The 23,111-nt window shown below is 36.3% G+C and overlaps 2 protein-coding genes across 3 annotated transcripts; both read right to left on the bottom strand.

The window, feature by feature from the left end:
* Nucleotides 1-7,166: 7,166 nt before the first annotated feature.
* Nucleotides 7,167-11,152, bottom strand: LOC105958249 (F-box family protein). Its single transcript, XM_012982256.2, has 7 exons — nt 9,993-11,152; nt 9,741-9,866; nt 8,762-8,869; nt 8,266-8,662; nt 8,063-8,192; nt 7,687-7,981; nt 7,167-7,604 (listed from the first exon to the last, which is right to left on the bottom strand). The coding sequence occupies exons 1-7, from the start codon at nt 10,644-10,646 to the stop codon at nt 7,359-7,361; spliced, it is 1,956 nt and encodes a 651-aa protein (XP_012837710.2). The 5' UTR covers nt 10,647-11,152; the 3' UTR covers nt 7,167-7,358.
* Nucleotides 11,153-14,481: 3,329 nt separating this feature from the next.
* Nucleotides 14,482-22,201, bottom strand: LOC105958248 (uncharacterized). 2 transcript variants are annotated; one of them, XM_088826831.1, is made up of 10 exons: nt 21,813-22,143; nt 21,166-21,354; nt 20,800-20,976; nt 19,556-19,740; nt 18,318-18,413; nt 17,478-17,523; nt 16,084-16,190; nt 15,856-15,957; nt 14,819-15,773; nt 14,613-14,779 (listed from the first exon to the last, which is right to left on the bottom strand). In XM_088826831.1, the coding sequence occupies exons 1-10, from the start codon at nt 21,829-21,831 to the stop codon at nt 14,739-14,741; spliced, it is 1,917 nt and encodes a 638-aa protein (XP_088682957.1). In that variant the 5' UTR covers nt 21,832-22,143; the 3' UTR covers nt 14,613-14,738. The 2 variants fall into 2 exon arrangements, with proteins under 2 accessions (XP_012837708.2, XP_088682957.1); XM_012982254.2 differs by having other exon boundaries at nt 14,482-15,773; nt 21,813-22,201.
* Between the last annotated feature and the right edge of the window lie 910 nt (nt 22,202-23,111).

Here is a 23,111-nt window from a genome sequence, read left to right as displayed (position 1 = left end):
CGTGGAAGAACAATAATAAAGATATTATTGTTCATTCTCTTTTCGTTTTTTTTTTTTTTTTTTTTTTTTTGCTGCGCAGAGCGCGTGCATGATGGGGCGCGGGGCGCAGGCTTACTGAGCACGCGGGGAACAGGGCGCGGGCTTGCAAGGCAACCGGGGCGCGAGGCGTGCGCGCGGCAGGGGAGCGGAGCGCGGGGCGCACCTAGAAAGGGCGCGGGGTGCGCGCACGTCGGAGAACGGGGCGCGGGCGGGCGCGCGCGTGGAGTTTGGCGCGCGTGTCGGGGAGCAGGGCGCGGACGAGCGCGCGTGTCAGGGAGCGGGTCGCAGGCGTGCGCGCGCGTCGAGTGGTGGGCGCGGGCGTGCGCGCGCGTCGGAGAGAGCGGCGCGGGCGGGCGCGCGCGCGGGGAGTTTGGCACGCGTGTCGTGGAGCAGGGCGCGGCGCGCGCGCGTGTCGAGGAGCGGGGGCGCGGGCGTGCGCGCACGTCGAGGGGCGGGGCGCGGGTGTGCGCGCGCGTCGAGGAGCGGGGCGCGGGCGTTCGCGCGCGTCTGGGGGCAAGGCGCGGGTGCGCGGGACTGCCAGGAAGCGAGGAGCGCGCGCGCGGGACTGTCGGGAAGCGAGGAGCGCGCGCGCGCGGGGCTGCCAGGAAGCGGGGAGCGCGCGCGCTGGGGGCTTTCGGGAAGCGGGGAGCACGCACGCGCGGGGTTGTTGGAGGCGGGGTGTGCGCGCAAGCATGTAGGGGCGCGAGGCGTATGTTGGGGCGAGGGGCGCGCACCTGCAGGCGGTTGGGGAGCGGGGCGCGCGCTTGCAGGAGGTTGCGGCGCGAGAACGGGGCTCGGTATTTTTTTTTTTTTTTTTGGCGAATCTATGCGTGCTCTAATGGGGCCTTGCGAATTGGCGATCTCCTCGTGGGAGTTGTCTCCCAACGGGTTCATAGTTCCGAGCAAGTTGACTCCTCGTGGGAGTTGTCTCGCTGCGGGTTGTAGTATCGAGCGAGTTGTCTCCTCGTGGGAGTTGTCTCGTAAGCCCCCCACTCTCGAGTCGATGTGGGAGCCAAATCGAAAAGGGTACCGGATCATGCCGAGAGTAGATCGGTGCTGTTGTTTTCCGTTTGTCGTTAACGTGGTGTAGAGGAATAATAATTTTTAGTATCTCTGCGGAGAGCGAGCTCGATTAGGTGGGGCGCGTTAAGAATCCTTGCGCAATTTGGTAGAGCGCGTTGAAATTCCCTCGCGGTTATGTGATGCGCAGTGGAAGTTGCGCGAGATTAAGTTAGTAGAGGGAGGCGCACGCGAATTGATATTCATAGGACCAAGCGAGTTGTATCCCAATGGCTGTGGAGCGACACGCTTATCTAGGAATCACGTGTGGATCGATGCCGCACGGTGGAGGATCATGTGGCTCGAGGTTGCGGGCGCGAATGGAGGTCCTGCGGTGGAGGAGGAGCACACGCACATGTCGCAGCTGAAGATATCGGAGCATGCGTTGCTCGCGATTGGAGCGGACTCAAGTAGAGCGTAGATCTGTGTTGTAGTTTTGTGTTAATCATTGTCGTGGAAGAACAATAATAAAGATATTATTATTCATTCTCTTTTCGTTTTTTTTTTTTTTTTTGCTGCGCAGAGCGCGTGCATGATGGGGCGCGGGGCGCAGGCTTGCTGAGCGCGCGGGGAACAGGGTGCGGGCTGACAAGGCAACCGGGGCGCGAGGCGTGCGCGCGGCAGGGGAGCGGAGCGCGGGGCGCACCTAGCAAGGGCGCGGGGTGCGCGCACGTCGGAGAACGGGGCGCGGGCGGGCGCGCGCGTGGAGTTTGGCGCGCGTGTCGGGGAGCAGGGCGCGGGTGAGCGCGCGTGTCAGGGAGCGGGTCGCAGGCGTGCGCGCGCGTCGAGTGGTGGGCGCGGGCGTGCGCGCGCGTCGGAGAGAGGGGCGCGGGCGGGCGCGCGCGCGGGGAGTTTGGCGCACGTGTCGTGGAGCAGGGCGTGGGCGCGCGCGCGTGTCGAGGAGCGGGGGCGCGGGCGTGCGCGCGCGTCGAGGAGCGGGGCGCGGGCTTTCGCGCGCGTCTGGGGGCAAGGCGCGGGTGCGCGGGACTGCCAGGAAGCGAGGAGCGCGCGCGCGCGGGACTGTCGGAAAGCGAGGAGCGCGCACGCGGGGCTGCCAGGAAGCAGGGAGCGCGCGCGCTGGGGGCTTTCGGGAAGCGGGGAGCACGCACGCGCGGGGTTGTTGGAGGCGGGGTGTGCGCGCAAGCATGTGGTGGCGCGAGGCGTATGTTGGGGCGAGGGGCGGGCGCCTGCAGGCGGTTGGGGAGCGGGGCGCGCGCTTGCAGGAGGTTGCGGCGCGAGAACGCGACCTCAATGTAATTAAAACGAAGTGTAAGGATATTATTATTATTATTATTATTATTATTATTATTATTATTATTATTATTATTATTATTATTATTATTATTATTATTATTATTATTATTATTATTATTATTATTATTATTATTATTATTATTATTATTATTATTATTATTATTATTATTATTATTATTATTATTATTATTATTATTATTATTATTATTATTATTATTATTATTATTATTATTATTATTATTATTATTATTATTATTATTATTATTATTATTATTATTATTATTATTATTATTATTATTATTATTATTATTATTATTATTATTATTATTATTATTATTATTATTATTATTATTATTATTATTATTATTATTATTATTATTATTATTATTATTATTATTATTATTATTATTATTATTATTATTATTATTATTATTATTATTATTATTATTATTATTATTATTATTATTATTATTATTATTATTATTATTATTATTATTATTATTATTATTATTATTATTATTATTATTATTATTATTATTATTATTATTATTATTATTATTATTATTATTATTATTATTATTATTATTATTATTATTATTATTATTATTATTATTATTATTATTATTATTATTATTATTATTATTATTATTATTATTATTATTATTATTATTATTATTATTATTATTATTATTATTATTATTATTATTATTATTATTATTATTATTATTATTATTATTATTATTATTATTATTATTATTATTATTATTATTATTATTATTATTATTATTATTATTATTATTATTATTATTATTATTATTATTATTATTATTATTATTATTATTATTATTATTATTATTATTATTATTATTATTATTATTATTATTATTATTATTATTATTATTATTATTATTATTATTATTATTATTATTATTATTATTATTATTATTATTATTATTATTATTATTATTATTATTATTATTATTAGGATTCGAATTCATATTAGTCTTGGCGTATTAGCATTAAAATTAGCATTAGCCTTAGTATTAGTATTAATATTAGTATTAGTATTAGTATTAGTATTGACATATTAGTTTCAAAATTAAATATTCGTATTCGAATTGGAGTATTATTATTAATATTAGTGTTGATATTAATATTAGTATTAGACTATAAGTATTAATCATCGTATTAATATTATGATTAGTATTAATATTAGTATTAGTTTTAATATTAATATTAATATTGCTATTAGTATTATCAATGTTGATTTTAGTATTAGTGGCAGTAGTAGTTGTTGTTAGTGTAATATTATTGTTAATATTAGGGTTGCATAGGCAATTGTACGCCGCAATGTCCAAAGTTAAGAGTAGATTTTATCAACTCAGAATCGGGCGATTGTTGGGTGCTAAATACCCACACGCAAGTGCACGTATCGCAAACAAGTAGTAAAGTAGACTCGTGAGAGTCGGATGTCGATCCCACAGGGAATACGCAAATTATTTAATCCTAAGTACCAAATTTTAACAATTACGATTTTTATTCAGCCTACGCAAGTTTGTCAAATTAATTAACTAAATAAATTAAACTAATTAAGAAAGCAATTAAACAAGATAAAATATCAATATAAAACGGATCTAGGATTTTATCTTCCCCCTATGCGATAATTCTTCACCGAATTAATCTCCTATCATGCAAGTTATGATTCCCGATTATTAACCCAAGACACGAAATTACTCATAACCAGCTGTCGCTGTATTATAAGTCTATTATTCATAAAAGATTCACTATATGTCTATGCAAACCTAGTATAAATAAAGCATTAAATAACAAGTCTCGTAAACGGCTACCTAAGGTATTATCTATATGTCTACGATAATACATACAATTAACACACTCATCCGGTGAAAACTACTCGAAGGCTCTTCTATCCATGTTCTAATTATTAAAACGATATGTCAATCAATTCTAACAATAACAAATATCAACATAAATTAGCTACGTTCATGCGCTAAATACGATCAAAATAGAAGAAATAATCGAAGAATTAAACTTGCATAAAAGTCGAAAAAGAGGTTCGAATTACCACATAGGGTTCCAATAAAATCCTAGATTAAAAACTTAGCTACTCGTAATTCTTATGATAAACAAAATAAAAATAAAAGAAATAAGAAAAACTATGCTTGAGTCTTCGTTGATCTTCGTTCTTCGTGTTTTGTGGTGTAAAATTTCGTGCTTATGGTGTAGAGACATGTTGCTTTTATAGGCTTTTCTTGATAAGGAAGTAGTAGAAACCTAATAGGAATCAATTTCCGCCACTTTCCCCCATCAGGACTTGTTCTTCGATTTTCGCCATGTTGGAGTCCGAATTTTGAAATATTGTGTAAATACGAATTGTAGCCCTTGAAATTAGCTTTCCAATGCCGCCAAAATCACCTAATTCGAAGTTTGTATGAGAGAGATATGCTCGAAATCGTGGACACTGTCAAAGTTGTGGCGAGATTCCTTCTTCCAATTTGATTTGTTTCCTTATTTGCAACTTTTTCCTTTCTTTTTGATCTTTTTTCCTTCATGGACACCTAATTCTCGTTTTTTACCTATAAAACACAAAATCAATCAATTAAAGCACAAATATAATTAAATCTAAACAAAAGATCCACGTAAAGTAAACGTATTGTGTGTAAAATCTACACTCAACAGCGATATAACTAAACTTACGAGCAATGTTGTGTGCACAGAAGATTTTCAGCGAATATGAAGGTAAATCACAAACAAATGTATATTTTGATTCAATAAATCATTTTTTTGGTATTATTTACATGTATATCAACTGTTCAAAGTTTTCGTTCGTTTTATTTTATCCATTTTTTTTTTCTAAAATTGATCCCGTGCATCGCACGGGTGAATTACTAGTTTCCATTAAAAAAAACACCTGCAACAAAAGAAAAAAATAGCAAATTGAAATTGAATTCACGGTAACTCGAAATGGAAAGGAAAAAAACAACATCAGCCAAAAATAAGGTGGACGTTTCGGTTTAATGAATAGGATAGATGTTGCAACCAAAACCTGATATATAAGCGAACGTATGTGGGAGTTATGAAAAGAACGTGTGTGACTAGGTGTATATCGTGTAGTAGGTTTTGCGCCTAGTGAGCCTAGCAGATGGTTTGGAAGTTTATTATTCCGGCAATTGTAATCAAATTTGAAAGGAAGAAAAAAAAAAGGAAAAAAGAAAAAGAAAAGGACGTGGATTCAAAAAAGAAAAGCGAAAGAGAAAAAAAATCTGCAAAAATAGGAAAAATTACTAAATTGCCCATATGTTTAGGTTTGGGTTTAGGTTTAGGTTTTAGTTCAAAATATTTTCCTTTTATATATAAGATAAATAAAGGCAGATTTAATCTATACGACAAAATTACCACCAATCCTTGAAACACAATTCCTAGTTATAACCCCAATTTTACTTCAATTTCATCAATTTTGACCAAAAAAATCAAATTTTGACTTTTCTCTATCAAACTTCTTTTTTTTTTTTTTTTTTTTTCTGCCGCCCGTTTCCGACGTTTACTTTTTCTGAATTTTATTTTTGAAAGATAAAATCTGCTTTTTTTCTTTCCCGCCTGCCGTGAACAAGTGACAGTATTATTATTGTCGTTGACAGTAAAATTACTGTATACACAACAATATTACTGTAAACCACATCGATATTTTTTTTTTAATTGTTGATGGTCAATGTAATAATATTAATGTCTACTATTGTAATATTATTGTGGTTGACAGTAAAATTACTGTAAACTAGGAGTGTAAATGAGACGAGTCGGCTCCTAAGCTCGGTGAGCCGACTCGACAAAAGCTCGAACTCGAAACCGAATTTTTCGAGCTCAAGCTTTCTAACGAGTCGCCCGAGCTCAGTCAACGAGCTTTTTTATTTTATTTTAATTTATTTTTTATTTTTATTTTAAATATAATTAATATAAAATAAGTAATAATTTAATATAAATAATTAAAAAAAATTGCAGGTCATTTTTTTATTTCAAATTTTCTTTATTATAATTTTTAATAAAAAAATTCTAAACATAATAATAAAAAATTAAAAAATAAACAAAATAGCTCAGGCTCAAGCTCGAGCTCGAACTAAAAAAATAATACTCGAAGAGCTCGAGCTCGTCAAAATAGATGCAAGCTCGAGCTCGCCAAACAACCATACTCGGCTCGAACTCGGCTCGTTCATACCCCTACTATAAACACAATAATATTATTGTCAACCACATCAGTTTTTAACTTTTTTGGCTTTTTTTTGTTTTGTTTCATTTGTTGACATCAACGTAATAATATTACTGTCTACTATTGTAATATTATTGTGGAAAAAAAAAAGCCAAAAAAATAATATTGACGTGCTTGTCAGGAATATTATTGTGTTTACAGTAATATTCCTGTCACCGGATAAAGGATCGAAAAATCCCTCCATGATGGGCTTATTTGTAATGGACCATTTATAAAAACCCTTATACTATTTTCGGTATAAAGGGTAAGTAAACGGTTATTTCTATTTTGCACCTGTGAAGGCTACCGGATGATTTTTTATCGTTGATCTACGCACACCAATGGGGATGTGTATGTGTTAGCGTTTAAATTAATGGTCTACCTGGTGTATTTCACTCTGTATAGCATAGGATATAAACCAAAGTAAACGAGGTGCTACAACGAAATTCACACATTAAATGATATTCAACGTCTCTAAATAAAGAAAACAAAATCATGTGAAGGTTTTACGTTAATTAGTTTCTAATGTTCCACTGAAGAAACTTGATCAAGAATGTTGCGAAAAAGTTCTTCGTTTTAAATAGTGATTAGTAATGACATACAATACAGAGTATCATTATCAATGACATCAATTCATGTTCTCTTAAGACATTAATCAATAAGAGAAAGATCATTGTGAACGAGACGGAAGAAGAAAAGGGTGTGTGCGTGTGCGCGTGTGATCAATGATCATACATACATACATCTACTAATCCCATCTAACCCTGCAACCGTTAATTTGTAAGGTATGGATAATTTGAGAAGAAAGAAGTGGCCTAAGGGAGGCGAGCAACTTGACCTTTTTGAGGCGTGCACATGATGCTCTAAGGGCTAGCTCGAACCCATTTACCGATACATTATCAAGATTAACTAACTTTGCATCTTGTAGACGAGTTAAGTTCCCCATCACCATGCATAGTCCCACATCCGATATTCCAGTTCCGCCGAAATTCATCTGCCACCATCAAAAATTAGTTACCATATATCATGTCAATTAAAACAATCCATACCATTATATATGTCAATTAAATAATTACCTGCTGCAAATTTGTTGAATAGTAAGCCATGGCCCAAAATCCAGAATCGTCAACGTTTTGACAATTTTTGAGATCCAATTCAGATAATCTCCTGCATCCAGCCGCAAGTTTTCTCAATCCAACCCCACTAATCTTCGGAAGACTTCGTAATTCCATATCCGAGAGTTCATCCAGACAGCTCAGATATTCCATCCCTCTGTCACTAACTTTATCGCAGTAGGATAAAATTAGTCTCCGTAGTTTTTTGCAGCCACGTGACAGAGCAGCTAACCCATCATCACCTATTTTTTTACACCTGCAGCAAATTAAATTAACTTAGAATGACAAAAGCAAGAGCATTTGTTTGTTGCCGCCTTGATTAATTCTGGAATTTTACCTGTATAAATCGAGTTCCCGAATCTTAAAGCAATTCGAAGCGATATATGACAATCCCTTGTCTGAAATATTAGTGCACAGTCCAAGTTTCAAGGATACAAGCTCCGAACAATTCGATAGATATTTCAAGCCTGCAAAAGCAATTCAATTATTAATAACAATAATAATGCCTATTACATTAAAAATGTTGAATAAAAGATTTACCTGTGTCGTTAATTCCAGAACAATCGGTAAGATCAATCTCCTCAAGTTTGGTGCAGTGTGAAGCAAGATAGCGGAGACTCGTCTCGCTGAGTAAGTTGCAGCACTCTAACTTAAGGCATAAAAGATCCCGACAAGAGTACGAAATTGCTAATATTGATGAATCAGTGAGTTTGCTACAACATGTTAAATTAATTGTTTTCAAATTCCGACAGCCAGAGACGAGATCCATAATTCCCATGTCTGTCACACTGCATTTTCCAAGCCCTATTTCTGTTAATAAATTGCAATATTGGGAAATTATTTTGAGGGTAGCATCAGAAACACGTGCCCCGTCAATCCTCAGCACTTTCAAACTCGTTAGATCCTTAAACTGCTCCACTAAACTCCCGTCAAGCTCCTGATAATGCAAACCCGTAATAGTATACACAACTTAATTACTTGTAAACAAGTGATGAAAGATAATTTACAACTGAAATATTAATATAATTTTACTTACAGAAAAACAATAGCTGGCGCAAATATGCAATAAGTTGTAATTATGTCCTTTGATGACTGAAACTAATGCCGACGAGCTCAACCTCTCACACCTTGATATATCTAGTACCTACAAGAATTTGCAAATATGATCACTCATCATGATTTCCTTAACATGATTAATTAATTAATTAATAGTAATTACTCGCCAATCACAAAAATGCATATTACATGAAATATGATTTTACTGTAGTTTGTTGAGAAAGAAATATGCCAGTCTCCACAAAACAACCTGAAAAAATGAAATGTCTCATTCTCCTACTCTCTTCATTCTCACTCTATCAATTATCCTTTCGTTACAAGAATAAATAAATCAAAATCACCATCTAATATAAAAACACAAACTTATATCCCAAAAGTTTATCTCTATTATACCTTCATTTCTTTTCGTCCAACAAATCTAAGTGGCAGTTATTGTTCCCGAGAATTAAATTTCTGAAAAAATATTATACTAGAGAATTGAAGTTCGATTGTGCATGAATACTTAAAAGTCGCCGGTGTTGAATTTTGCCGCTTAAAATCGAGAGCCAAAACACTAATAAGTGAAACTAACTATTCTAAGAGCTGAATTCCGAGATTCAAACACTTTCTTTATACACATATATAGTTGGGGGACAAAAATAATTCCTTGCGTATGGAATGTATAACTAGAAATCTGTTTCACTATGGAAAAATAACAAATAAAATAGAACTCCATAAAAAAAAATTGACTTGGATTGGATAACAACAACCACGTACGGCTATCCGAATTAAAGCAAAAGGAGGCAAGAATATATAACTTATGTATAAAATTGTGCAAGTAACCTGCTGAGATTTCTCAAAGTTGATCAAATAAATAAAAGACTGAAATGGAAATTCATGGCATTATATAAGAATAGATGAATTAATGTATGAATGAATCTCTTTTACGAAGTAAATGAAAAATGATAGTAATTAATTACCTTAAGCGAAGGGCATCCTTTTCCAATATAATGCAATCCATTATCATCCACAGATCCACATCCCACCATTTGCAGTATTTCCAACCTCCTCATTCCACCAATCCAACGCAATGACTCGCTAGAAACCTTAATCAACTCAAATTAACTTATTATTACACCCAACACCAATACACCAACACATTAATTAATATACATAAATATATGTAGAGGTGTGAATGAATGAATGAATGAATGAAAGAAAGAAAGAAAAACCTTCAAGTATGAAATGTCGAGATGTTTCAAAAGAGCACATTTGCTGAATAGAAGTTGAAGGCCAATATCTGTGATATCGAAGCACCACCTGAGAGATAGTTTCTCGAGGTTCGGACATCCGACAGCTATTTTAGCCAATCCGACATCGCTTATATTCATACACTTGTCCAATATAAGTTCCTTCATACCAGCAGCCAAAGAAAGAGCCGCCGCCTCGAGATCTCCAAACCCAGAACAATAAGACACGTCAACACTCTCTATATTCACGCAGTTCTTCATAAGCATTGATAGCCCGTTGAATCTCAACCCGGAGCACCGACTCAGACTCAGCCGCTTTATCCTGTGTGTCCAAATCTGGGCGGCTGTGTTTGGATTATCAATTATTAGGAAGAGGGAAGAAACAGCTACGTCATCTATGCGTGGACATACGGAGAGGTCGATTGAGTTGATGCGTGGGAGTTTAAAGAGGAGGGATGATATGAACTCGGGTCTGAGTATCCGGATATGTGTTCTTTGGACCGAGTCGACCCGGTAAAATGTCTTGCATGTGCTGCGGAATGATTTCCGGTCTGACTCTCCGCTCAGTAGAGATCCGATTATTAAGAGGATGTCGTCCGATAAGATTTTCAGTATTGAAGGAGACGATGACTCCATTGTTTAATTTTGGGGGAAATTAATTCAGGTTATTGTACGCGATGATGCGAATACAGTACAACAACAGTACCATATGATGAGAGAGAGAGAGATAAGTACCTGGTGTGTGTGTGTGTGTGTGTGTGGGTTAGAGAGAGAGAGAGAGATAGGTTAGAGAGAGAGAGATAAGTGGTGGGTTTAGAGTTGAGAATTGAGAGTTGAGAATTGAGAGACGAGGACCCGAAATCGAGTGATAAGTGATCTTTCTTTCCCCAAACCCAATCATCGTCTATTATTTATTATATAAAAGTACGACACAATTACTTCCGGGATCTCTAAACAATTATTATATTTTACATATTCCAATTAATAACTACTCCTAACTAATTGTTCATGTATTTTGTTTAAATGATACATGTGGACAGTGATGTCACGGATGATGCTAAATGCATCCATTTGAGAAAAGTAATATTATTATATTCATTCGCTACTACCTAATTCCTTTTCTTATTCTTTCTTCAAGTCCTATCTATTTTTTTTATTATTTATTATTTATGATAATAGAGCAGAACCAACAAGGAATATAGTCCAACAAGAGGTCAATTGCATCCTCACCGTCGACGTTGACTCACCCCACTAACATCCAACGGCTAGTTGGGTGGGCACAAGGCATCCACGTGGGGCCGCGTGGAAGATGTGTGGAGTACGGTTCGACGTACAAAACTCTTAAACAATGAATTTTCAGTTACCCCACCACGTTCGCTAACCGTACCTATCTCCAGATCGTACCACACAAACGAAACACAACAAATTTCGCTCACACACTATTAACACACTATTAACTATGGTATGAATGAGACAAGAATGAGCCGAACTCGCATGTTTTGGCAACTTCGACCTTGATCTCGTCGAGTTTTTTTTTTTTTTTTTTCTCGAGCTCGAGCTCAAATTTATTTTGGTTTTTTTTTTTTTTTATTAAAAAATATTGAGATAATAATAAAACAAATTCAAAATAAACAATAAACTATAATTATATATATATTTTTTTAATATTTATATATTCTTTTTAATTATATAAATAAGTATTGATAGATGAATCTATGTGCAAGATAAAAAAGTAAAATATCCCTTTTTTTACTAAGTTCTCTTGTCGTTGGGTTTTTTGCAATTCGCTCTTCGATTAAATCGCATCGTTTTAACAAAAATATATCCACATTATTTTGTGTTAAAAATCTTGCATATTAGTGAAACCGCGCAATTTACTGCGCTGACTCTTTTTTTAAATATAATGAAGTTTTATGGTTGTGAATGGTTTAGATCCATTTATTGTCGATCTAACAACTAACTCATCCGACTAACTTGTGTTGCTAAAATATTTACTGATCTAATCTTTCTAGGACAGTATGGTTGGCAACCGACTAGTCGGTTGCCCGAATGAGTAAGTTGAAAGGTTAAAAATCCAAATTTTGAAATAAAAATATGCATATTTTGTCGTAATGTCAGTGTACTATCATCATTTCAATTCAAAACAGTTAACAATAAATTAAAAAATGAATAATTTGAGATAGATCTATATAATTAAGTTCTACGACAAATCAACCCACTTCATTTTTTTTCATTTAACATTACCCCTAACAAAAATCATATTATAAAATACCCTACCTCAACCGCCACCTCACTCGTCGCCACCGCCAGCCCGCTATCGCCACGAAAAAGACAATAAGTCAGAAAATGTGCACCAATATCAGTGATTGAACCTGAGTATATGTAATGGGGAAGTAATACTTTACCGCTAGACCACCGACACTATTTGGATTTGTAACTGAATATTATATAGTATTACCGGAATAGCTGCCAGCTAATGCACTTGTTAATATATCATCACATTGCTAGTGTTGTCAAGTCATCTGATATATTTCAATTAACTTTAACATATCTTTAGATAAATATATTTTTTTTTGCCAATTTTTTTTATTCCATTAAATTAAATACTTAAAACATTAATAGTACACGAGGGGCCTCGTTAAAAACATTATGGGCCCACACAAGGAAAATAGTACCCCTAAACAAAGAAATGAATAAAAACCGAATATAAAATCCTATTACAAACCAATATTGTAAGAACCGAACCGAACCGAACACAAAACCGGATAGATCGGGTCACGATTGATACATTTTGTCCATTAGTAAGTGTATTGATTTATAATTGTACTAACATTTTATTAGTTTTTGGATGTAATCTGAATTAGTTCAATTTTATTGAAGTGAGTTATGACAACACAACATACATTGTCACTGGTTATGAGTGAGATTGCAGAATCAATTAAAACTAACAAACAGAGTCATTCAATAGAAGAAAAATATATAGAGGCCCTTTTGGTTTGTTTGATAAGGGGTGATAGACGATATAATCACCCCGAATCCAGCGTTTGGTACACAGGACATGAACCAGTTATAGATTATGGGACCGGTACACAATCATGAAAATAGATGATAAATTATCCCACCTCTTGAGGTAGGTTATGTAATCAATCAAAAGATTGAATGAGAAACTACAAAAAGGGCCTGGTATATACAATTTATTCACAAAAATAGTAATTAAAAATATGTACAATTCCTCATTCGAAGAATTGCCAGCCCTGGTTTTGCGGCGGACGTGGAGAGACCAGCGGCAGAGCGAAGCATTTGGCGGAGACGCTCGACTTCCTTGCCGATCAAGGAGCACTCGAGTTTGAAGGTTAATTTTGCTTCCTTAACCCCTTCGTTGATTTGGTCAGATAAAGATCGAAAGAGATAAAACCTCCTTGATTCGTTGTTCTTGTTGCTCGATTGTTTTCTGTTTTTGGGGTTGTAGCTTATGAGGAATTGTTTGTGTTGTTATTGGTTCGTATTGCAGTTGATGGCGTTTCACCGCTATTGTTGTTGATTCTAGAAACAATGTATATACGAGATTTTTCCGGAGAAATTATTAGCGATTTTGAGAAATCATTTTGCGGAGAGGCCAAAGAAAAAATTTGTGTGCGTGTGTGTAAGTACCATGGGCATAAAAGTTATCAGAGCAGAAGCAGGTTGTTTTGTTAGAGAAAGAAAAACAAAAATAAGGGTTCGACATTTCCATTAATGAGAGAAAAAACAAAAGCCAGTTCTTATTATCCGGTGTACAGATTATGCTTCAAAATAAGAACAAAAAAAATTGTTGAATTGGATTCTTTCTCGTCTGCATTTTTTTAGTGGTCTGCACTGCATTTTTCAATTTAAGATCAAATTTATTTATTTTTTAAATTAACACAAGTTATTTGTCCTCTCTTTTTTCGAAAGAATGCTCCTAAGTAAAATTTCCCACTCTACTTTTTAAAGTAAACTATTTTATGCAAATAGTTGCAAAACAACGAAATTATTTGCAATTGTGTAGTAGGATTATATTGATTTAGTGCCAAATTCCAAATAATTTTGAAGAACATATGGTTTCCTCTCATTGGATCTTGACACAAGGTTTCGAAAAAATGAAACCGATTAGTGACTTCTATAAAGATAATAGTAAGGGCAATTTTGTCATTTCCAGTGTTATCAGTCCGAATCATGCAAACCAAACATCACATTACTGTTGTCCTTCTTATTAGGTAAATCCTACAAACCAAACATGATTTTTTGGTTACTATATAATCATGAACAGTGTTAAATTATATAATCCTGAATTTTATCTATCCCATCCACCCAACCAAACGAGGCCAGAAGGTTTAAAATATGATAACAAAATATTGAGATTGCGGAAAATGGGTAAAACGGGATTTCATCCCTTTGATTTGGTCACTTGTTAGTGCATGAGTAAACAGGTGAACAAGAAACAATCAACACGAAGCAAACAAAAGACAACTGCTTTTGTGAATGTCCAATGTACAATGGGAAGATCTGTTTTTTTAGTGAACAAAGAGTTAGTACAATAAACATTAGGCCTGGAAACTAAGAGGTTGGCTTATGGACAAAAACTTGAGCAAAGCCTAATCATGTTATTGTCTAAGCTAAAACCCAATATTCACATAATTCAAGCTGAAGTGCTATTTCAGCTGTGTCATTATCATATACTGTTCAAAAACAATTTGTGTGGTGCTCTGTTTACCAGACACTAGTATTATTATTAGGAGTCCCGCCCCAACCTCCTCCGGCAGCAGGTTGCTGCTGGATTCCTCCCCAACCTCCTCCAGCAGCAGGTCGCTGGCTTCCTCCCCAACCTTTTGCAGCAGGTGGCTGCATTCCACCCCAACCTCCATCAGCGGGTTGCTGAGATCCACCCCAACCTCCACCAGCAGGTGGCTGAGTTCCACCCCAACCTCCAGCAGGTCGCTGAGATTCACCCCAACCTCCAGCAGCAGGTCGCTGGGATTCACCCCAACCTCCAGCAGCAGGTCGCTGGGATTCACCCCAACCTCCAGCAGCAGGTCGTTGGGATCCACCCCAACCTCCAGCAGCAGGTCGTTGAGATCCACCCCAACCTCCAGCAGCAGGTTGCTGGCTTCCTCCCCAACCTTTTGAAGCGGGATGCGGAGATGATCCCCAACCTCCAGCAGCGGGTTGATGCGGAGTTGATCCCCAACCTCTTGAAGCGGGTTGATGCAGAGATGATCCCCAACCTCCAGCAGCGGGTTGATGCGGAGTTGACCCCCAACCTCCTGCAGCAGGTCGTTGGGTTGCTTCCCAGGAGGAGCCTACTGCAGCAGTAGCTCCCCAACCTCCTGTAGCAGGTCGCTGAGTTCCTTCCCAACCCCCAGAAAACACATGTTGATTTCTCACATGTGCTGCTTCTCCCCAACTTTCATTAGGCTTTTTTGCTAAAGCAGCTTTCTCTACTGAGATTTTTCTATTCATTAACGAAAACTCAGCTTCTCTCCGTCTTTTTCCATTTACTTTTCTTGTTGCCTGGTTTGCTTCATAAGGCAATCCTGCAATTCTGTGCAACTTTGAACTACCTGTCGGAATAATCCCATCTCGACCTTGACCAAACAAAAGTTCCTTCACTTCAACTCCAATCTGCCCATCAATAAACCCCATAATATACTTGATAGATATGTCAATACATTTATAAATCTTTTTCACTTCTGCTTGTCCGACAGCTCTTGCTACATTTTGAGACTGATCGGTAAAATCCTCCACCTGCCAGTCAATCTTGGTATGTTACCTTACATTTTTATGCATCATAAAAGTATTGCAACTCTAAAGAATCAAGTCAACTTACACTGATATTTGCAACTTTAGAATCCCAGGTCTTTGATGTCCAACATCCCTTGTATGCGCTTGCACAAATGCCTTTTGCCCAAAGTTTTTCAACAGAAGATAACTGCAAATTATTAAGTTATGAAAACCACCAAATGTTTTATCTCCATGCAACAAATTCAACTGTAACAACAGTTAATCTAAGATACACTACTGACTAACTTAATAAGTTCCAAAACACAAGTACTACCTTAATCAGTAGAGAGGCGAATAGCTCAGCCAAAGATTCCCTGTTTGGTTTCCCATAATTTACAAAATTACACAGTGATTTCACCACCGTTGCAGGATCAGTACCGTCTGGAGGATTTAGGAAACAAAAACCTCTTAAATACAAGATTACAAAGAAAAACGAGGCAGTAGTTAATCACATAATGCAACCGAAACACTCTCAAAACTACAGTAAATAGCTGTTAGATTCGGAAGTGTAATGTTTTGGATAAAAAACAAAACAAGACAAGGCAGTAAATCATTTACTGCATGGAACCAGTTACTTGACATCAAAATAAGAAAAGTTCAGCAGCATCAAAGGGAGACTTGTTCATTTATACCAGAAAAAAAAATGAAATATTAATGATTAAGCAATATTTGCAAAAGTAATGAAGGAGGCCAATCTATTGATATAAGAGCCAAAGAACATTACAAACATATAAAAATGATACCTTTCCTCTTTTGGAAGAGCATATTACTAAATTATATGTTAATAAAGACAAAATCGAGGGATAAAAAAGTTACTGCATTATTTCCTTAAACAAACACTAAAATAAACTAAAAAAAAACATAGAAACTCAGACTCAAGTCAACCCATGAGAGCTTCATATAGCTTTCATAACTAATGTCTAACAAGACAAACGAAAAGCAATCTCCTCCTCGTATGAAAAAAAAAGGCTAAAATATTGAAGAACTAAATGTACCTTGATCTTTACTCTCAAGCCACTTCATGGTACACTACCACTAATATAGGATAGTGTCTGGCAAACTGATGATTCCTTCAACTTAAGGTTGACACAAATGCACCATTACCACGAAGGGATATTTAAGCAGTGATTACCTCAAAAACATACTCGAAATTTGACTCTACCATGTCAAGAACTGCCTAATTATATTAATGTAAACTAGATGACCATAGGATCAAATTAAGAACCAAACATAGCTGCAACTTTAAATCAACAGCGGCTATATATATATATATATATATATATATATATATATATATATATATATATATATATATATATACATGTGTATATGTGTGTATGTATCTAGATGTGTGTTTCCGATCTGTACTAGAGCAAAATATGCAAGTGAAGTCTATCGTATATAAAGCGATCAATACAGATGTTCAGAGTTCAGATCTTTGTGGGATGATAGAAATAAAAATACCATTTCCAAGAGTGACCCACTCAAATTTACAAGAAAGATACATTCTTCTAAGTGATCACTAAGTGCCAGCTATCCTTACTTTAGTTAACAGCAAGGGGATAGTGACTGCACTGAGGTTATAACAAGGTAACCATACCGGAACCTGATACTACTTAGTGTTCCCAAGAACATGAAAAGCAAATAAATGAAGTGCAGAGTAATTACCTTTAAAAATGGCAGAAAATGTAGGAAGAATAGGAGGATTCCGAGTCTGCAGAAAGAGGATGGGTGGATTGAAGGAGACAGGTAAATCAAGATTTGCCAAAAAAAGGTAAAAGCAAATTAATAATGGCAAAAGATTAAACAACAATCGGTAGAAGGCAAGCAAGCATCAGCATTGTAATTTCATTCAAAGTCATGCGGATATAGTTACTCAATCCATAGAGTGCGATCTTCAAATGTCCCAGTATGTTATGTCACGACACGACACGACACGACACGACACGACACGAAAGCTACTATATCCAAAAACATAAGATAATGTGTCGCATACAATAAATGAGGGCTTCAAAAGGAAGTTCAAAACATATGATTTGTTTTGTTTTTCCCTTTCCACTTGCAGTTGCATTTAAATCTGTTGAGCACTTCTACTTTCTGTAGCCAGCACATTACTGTTTTTTTTCCCTTTCATCTCTTAGTTTTAGGCAATATTAAATCAATATCAGGAACATATGCATCGTCCAACATGTATTCTCAAAAGTGACAGACACTGCATGGAATCATTGTGAAGCATGTTCATCAAAGGATTTACAGTACGGTACATTCTATCAAATATATGAAAGTAAAATATAAGACAAATATTTATTTAGGCATTTAAGCCAGGCAGTTCTTGCAGGTGATCATATTGGGGTGCAAAGAAGTAGAAAAAGAAATAAAAAGATTAAAGGCAATTCTGTAAACAATTATTTTACTTGTGTCAAAAGGTAGACAAATATGAGAAAAATTCAACGTTAAGTATCAAACACAGAAAGTGCACATCATGGATATAGAAATACGTGTAATTACCTGTAAATGAAAAGCTACCAGTAGTATTATCGAGAGTGAATTCAATGTTTTATCTTTTGAACTGTTAATTTTATGTGCTTTTGCCCAAGTTTTCATCTGCAGAGAGATAAATTCCTGCTCGTTAGAACATAAAGAAGCATCTTCTTAATTTTTAAAGAAATCTAGGCATATGTAAAGGTCCATAAATGCACCTCCAATGAAAAAAAACATTAGAAATAGAACAATTGAAGTATATATTCAGTTTGTAAAAATCAAAATCATAATCAAAAGCTAAATGGGACTGCATAGAGAGTGCAGATTTATTAGAACTATACATCAGATTTAATGTAGTATACATGGTTAAGAAGACAGGTTTTTCATGTAATTTTTTTAACTATTTGTACGTTCGTCGTGGTTTCCTAAGAGACTTTTGATCATATGTTGGAACAGTTTTCATAATTGTTGAGGAATAAATAAAATGTAGGCATGAATGTATTAATGTTTCTTAATGCCTATCCATCTTATTGCAATTTGGGAAAGTTACTTGTGCCATGCAGCTATAAAATCTCCAGTTTCACCCATGAAATTAGTTATGAGAAACTTGATATTTAATCCACTCAGATACCACCCTTAATTTTAATTATTCGTAGCACTAAATGCATTTCTTCATCATCACAAAAAATCAAATAGAATATGATAGTACAATGTGCTGTCTCAGAAATCCACCCAATGAAGGTGGATTTTTGATGGTTTACTCTTGTGCCTGCATATATCAATTTAGTACTTGTTGTCATTGTTTCTTCTAGACTATTCTAGTTTGATCTTCATCTCTTCAACTATTATTACCAGCAAATTTAGTTTTTCTTCTTGTCTATTATGACTACATGTTGTAAGCATTGTGCAGCTGCACAACAAATATTTTAGGAGATACAAATTCCCAGATTTGAAGATAAAAGCTACTTAATGTTTTGTCTAATTATTATCATGCCCAGTAAATCCAGGTGATCTAAAATATCAGAGATAGAGTAAACCAATCGTAAAAAGAAAATACTCTATGGGTATCTTTCTGTCAATTGATATCGGAAACTAACAAAGTCGACTAGTACTATAACATTAGCCAATCTAGATAAACCCAATTCCCAAACTAGACAAAACAGCGCGGGATATGTTTTATGGAATTAGGAGATCAAGTTTTGGTAAGAAAATGATGAATCCCATACTAAAGAAATATAAAAGACGTAAAGAAAGGCGAACTTTACCAAGAAGCTTAGCTTGTGAAACCTTTCATCAATGGATGAGATGATGTAAATAATCTGGGATTTCAAAATCCCATCTCTATTTTCAACTGATATATCACACTCGACTCCAGTTCCCCGATCAATACATTTCAGAATAGGGACCTTAGCTGTCGTGATTGGAAGAACTCCAGTAACATGACCTTTACCTAAAGCAAGGGAATGCATATATGAGAGTCCAACTTCGATTATTATGGTAAAATGTAGGATAATCATCCATAATAGAACAAAAACGGGATCCATATGGTATGAGTGACTAACAATACCAACAGATCTCAGAACTGAATTAACATTACTGAGTAACCACGGCCAAGCCAAAAGAACATAAGCTAAAACTAAATGCGTCTCGAAATTTTAAAAGATCTTTTTGATGCAATACATGAGAGGTAAACAAGTTCTCAAAGAGAACAATGAGACCTTCAACGATAAAAGTGTATATTAAAGATTCCCATTATTACGATGTAGATCAACTAGAGCTATAACTCAAACAAATTCTAAACACTAAGACTGTAAAAATCAAAAGGGAAAAGCGACTCTTTTCACAGGACAGACGTAATGAGTTGGAAAGACCTTCATTATGGAATACCAGTAGCATTTCAGACAACCAACTTAAATCGAGAATCAATAATTACATTTTCCTCTTATCTTTTCATCCATGTTCTCAACGTCATTATACAAAATTCTTCAAAAATTGTCTTTTTACATGACAGTAGATTTTTTAGATAAGCAATTACGCATATATGTTAAAAGATACACAACCTAAACTTAACAACTGAAATGAACTCCCCTATGAGTTTGACTCCTAACATATGTGCAGGAAACCAAGAAAATTGTGCACCAACTTTCAAGAAACAATATATTTTAAGTTCAGATAGTTAATCAGGATGTAAACATGTGGACATCCTGTAATTTCTGACACTGAACTTTTATTCAAGTGTCAACTTTTGTTATTTACAAATGTTAATGTTAAGAGTCGGAAATTACTGGATTTCATAACAGAACAATAATATGCGCTGTGATGTATATTGGAATCTTCTATAGTTATATCAGGCTTTCTAGAATTGCTTTGCCAAAAATAATATCCAACTAACATCCCAAAAGGATATGCATACTTTTTAAGGCTTCACAAAACAAGCAAGATAATTGTATTCAGATGTACGTAGGAATATATATAATATACAAGCATGACAAATTGCAGAAAAGTTTACTCTGCATAGCATATAGCTTTTTGGCAAATTTTCTGAGTGTCTGAATCTTCTTCTCACGTGGAAAATCAACTGCAGTGGTGCTAAAATTCACGGAGAGATCTAGATCGCTGCTGATGCTGAAGAGATCCATGACAAAAGAACCAAATTCCACCACAACAGGATTTTCTTTAGAGTTGCCTGAAAATAAATGCAGATACATAGAATGATAGAAACACTAGACATGTATCTAAAAGCGGAAAGTATCGAACTAGAAACTAATGATAGACTAGAAGAGAGCATGAATCAAGTAAGCAAGTCAATACATAGTGATACAAGAAACATAACTTCTTCCTGAAAATGTTGTGGGGCCTTGAAAAAAATAATTACCATAAATTTCCTTTGCAATATCGTTAAAGACGCGAATTAAATCTCTTCGAACTTGATAATCAATTGGTTTAGGGCGACAACTGGCATAAACATCTTGAAAAAGTGGCTCAAGAGACGATATTCCATCCTTAGTTAATTTAAGAACCTGCAACTTCTTCAGTTCAAACCTCTCTGCTTTCTTCTGCAGAACTGAAATTAAAAGCACCAAAGCGCATTAGAATTGTGATAGGGAATATTAATACTACCAGGGAAAAAGGTCAGTTGCAAAATTACAAATAACCAATGAATCGTTCTATTATTTAGTTATCGAAGCACATGAATTTGGCTCAAAAGAGGAACTGGACCTAGTTTTTACATCCAATTTTGATTCCCCCACCCCCGAATTCTCCAACGGAATTACCTAAATGAGGCATTCATTACTGCGGGTGCAAACGAAAATCGAAAAAACATGATCCAAAAATTCCAATCATAAGTAGAGAGCATCAAACTCTAATAAGTAACGTGTACATTCACATACACAAAATACGAATCTTATATTACTGCATATCTATAATTAAGGAAGCAAAAGTTAATATATTATTCTACACACCGATTATTAAACTTCAAAATACATGCATATATGTTTGTGAAGGGCTTCAAACACTAACCTTTTGCGCGCAACGCCATACCCCAAAAAAGAAAAAAATAAATTAATAATCCACTGCTATTTAGCAGCAACAAGAAACGCCAAAAACATGACGGAATCAGTGATTTAATAACTTTTTGTTCAATTGAATTTGCCTTTTCATGGGCTTTTTTTTTCTGGATATAAATAAATTGGTGTAGAAGAGGAAGACGGATGAGCAATTCGTAGACTTGTCGATTTCTCCTCCTTTATGCAAAATTCATTCCGTAGTAAATACTAAATATTATAATTTATAATTGATGGTTCAAGTACAGCTCGAATTTTCCCCAGCTGTATTTAGATGCAAACGTCTCAAATTAGGGCTGGAAATAATCTTTTAACTGTTAATTTTCATTTTTTTTTTTTTAATCTGGTCATTCTTGTATATAATATTTTGATCTTATTTTTAATAAATAATTCCAATTGGAATTTAAAATAGGGGTTTCTATGCATTATTTTAGATTCAGGGGCTATAGTTTTTTACCAATAAGTTCATCCCTTTAACATATACCATATATGATGAAAAATTAATGTATATCACAAAATTACTCACAAACTTTTAAGGGGAAACTACAGATAAATCCCTAATCCAAAACTCAACACACAGATCAGTCTCTAGGTAGTTTCCCCAAGCAATTCAGTCTCTATTCACGCGTCTCACATGCAGTTCAGTTCCTAATGTGAATTTTATATATTTTATTATATTCTCTCTTTTCTTTTTCACTCTCACCCTTTCTCTCTCTCTTCTTTTTATCTCTCGTCATCTTCTCTTTCTTTCTTCTCTTTCTTCTCTGTTTCTACTGCTCTCTTTATTCTCTATTTCTTCTCTCTTTCTCTCATCTGGTTTCCTTTTTTTCCGACGAAAAAATCACTGTAAAACCCACCCACCCCACAATGGTTTCGAATCCCGGAAGGTTATTTTACTGTTGCCCACACCATGGCTACTCTCATTGGTGTGAACCATTCGAAGTTGGGCAAACTTTTTCCAACTCAAATCGTGAAGAAAATGAAGCTACAAGTGCGTCGATGAACCAAGTTCATCAAGAAAGTGAAGTGAAGAATTGCAATTATGAAGGTGGAGTAGTTCATAGTTTGATAGTGTTGAATCTAGTAACATTTGCAGTCTACATGCTATGTAAAACCTATGTACTGTTGTTTAATTAGTGAACATAAGAGTACAATGTATAAGCTGGTAAAGTTCGGGTTATTCGTGAATATAGTACGCTTTGTCCACCAAATAAGTACAATGTATAAGCTGGTAAAGTTCGGGTTATTCGTGAAT

The sequence above is a fragment of the Erythranthe guttata genome, chromosome 2, assembly GCF_056151865.1.
Source record: "Erythranthe guttata isolate IM_541 chromosome 2, IM_541, whole genome shotgun sequence".
Lineage (NCBI taxonomy): Eukaryota > Viridiplantae > Streptophyta > Magnoliopsida > Lamiales > Phrymaceae > Erythranthe > Erythranthe guttata.
Note: the sequence above shows the minus strand (reverse complement) of the source record. Positions and strands in the feature narration are given on the sequence as shown.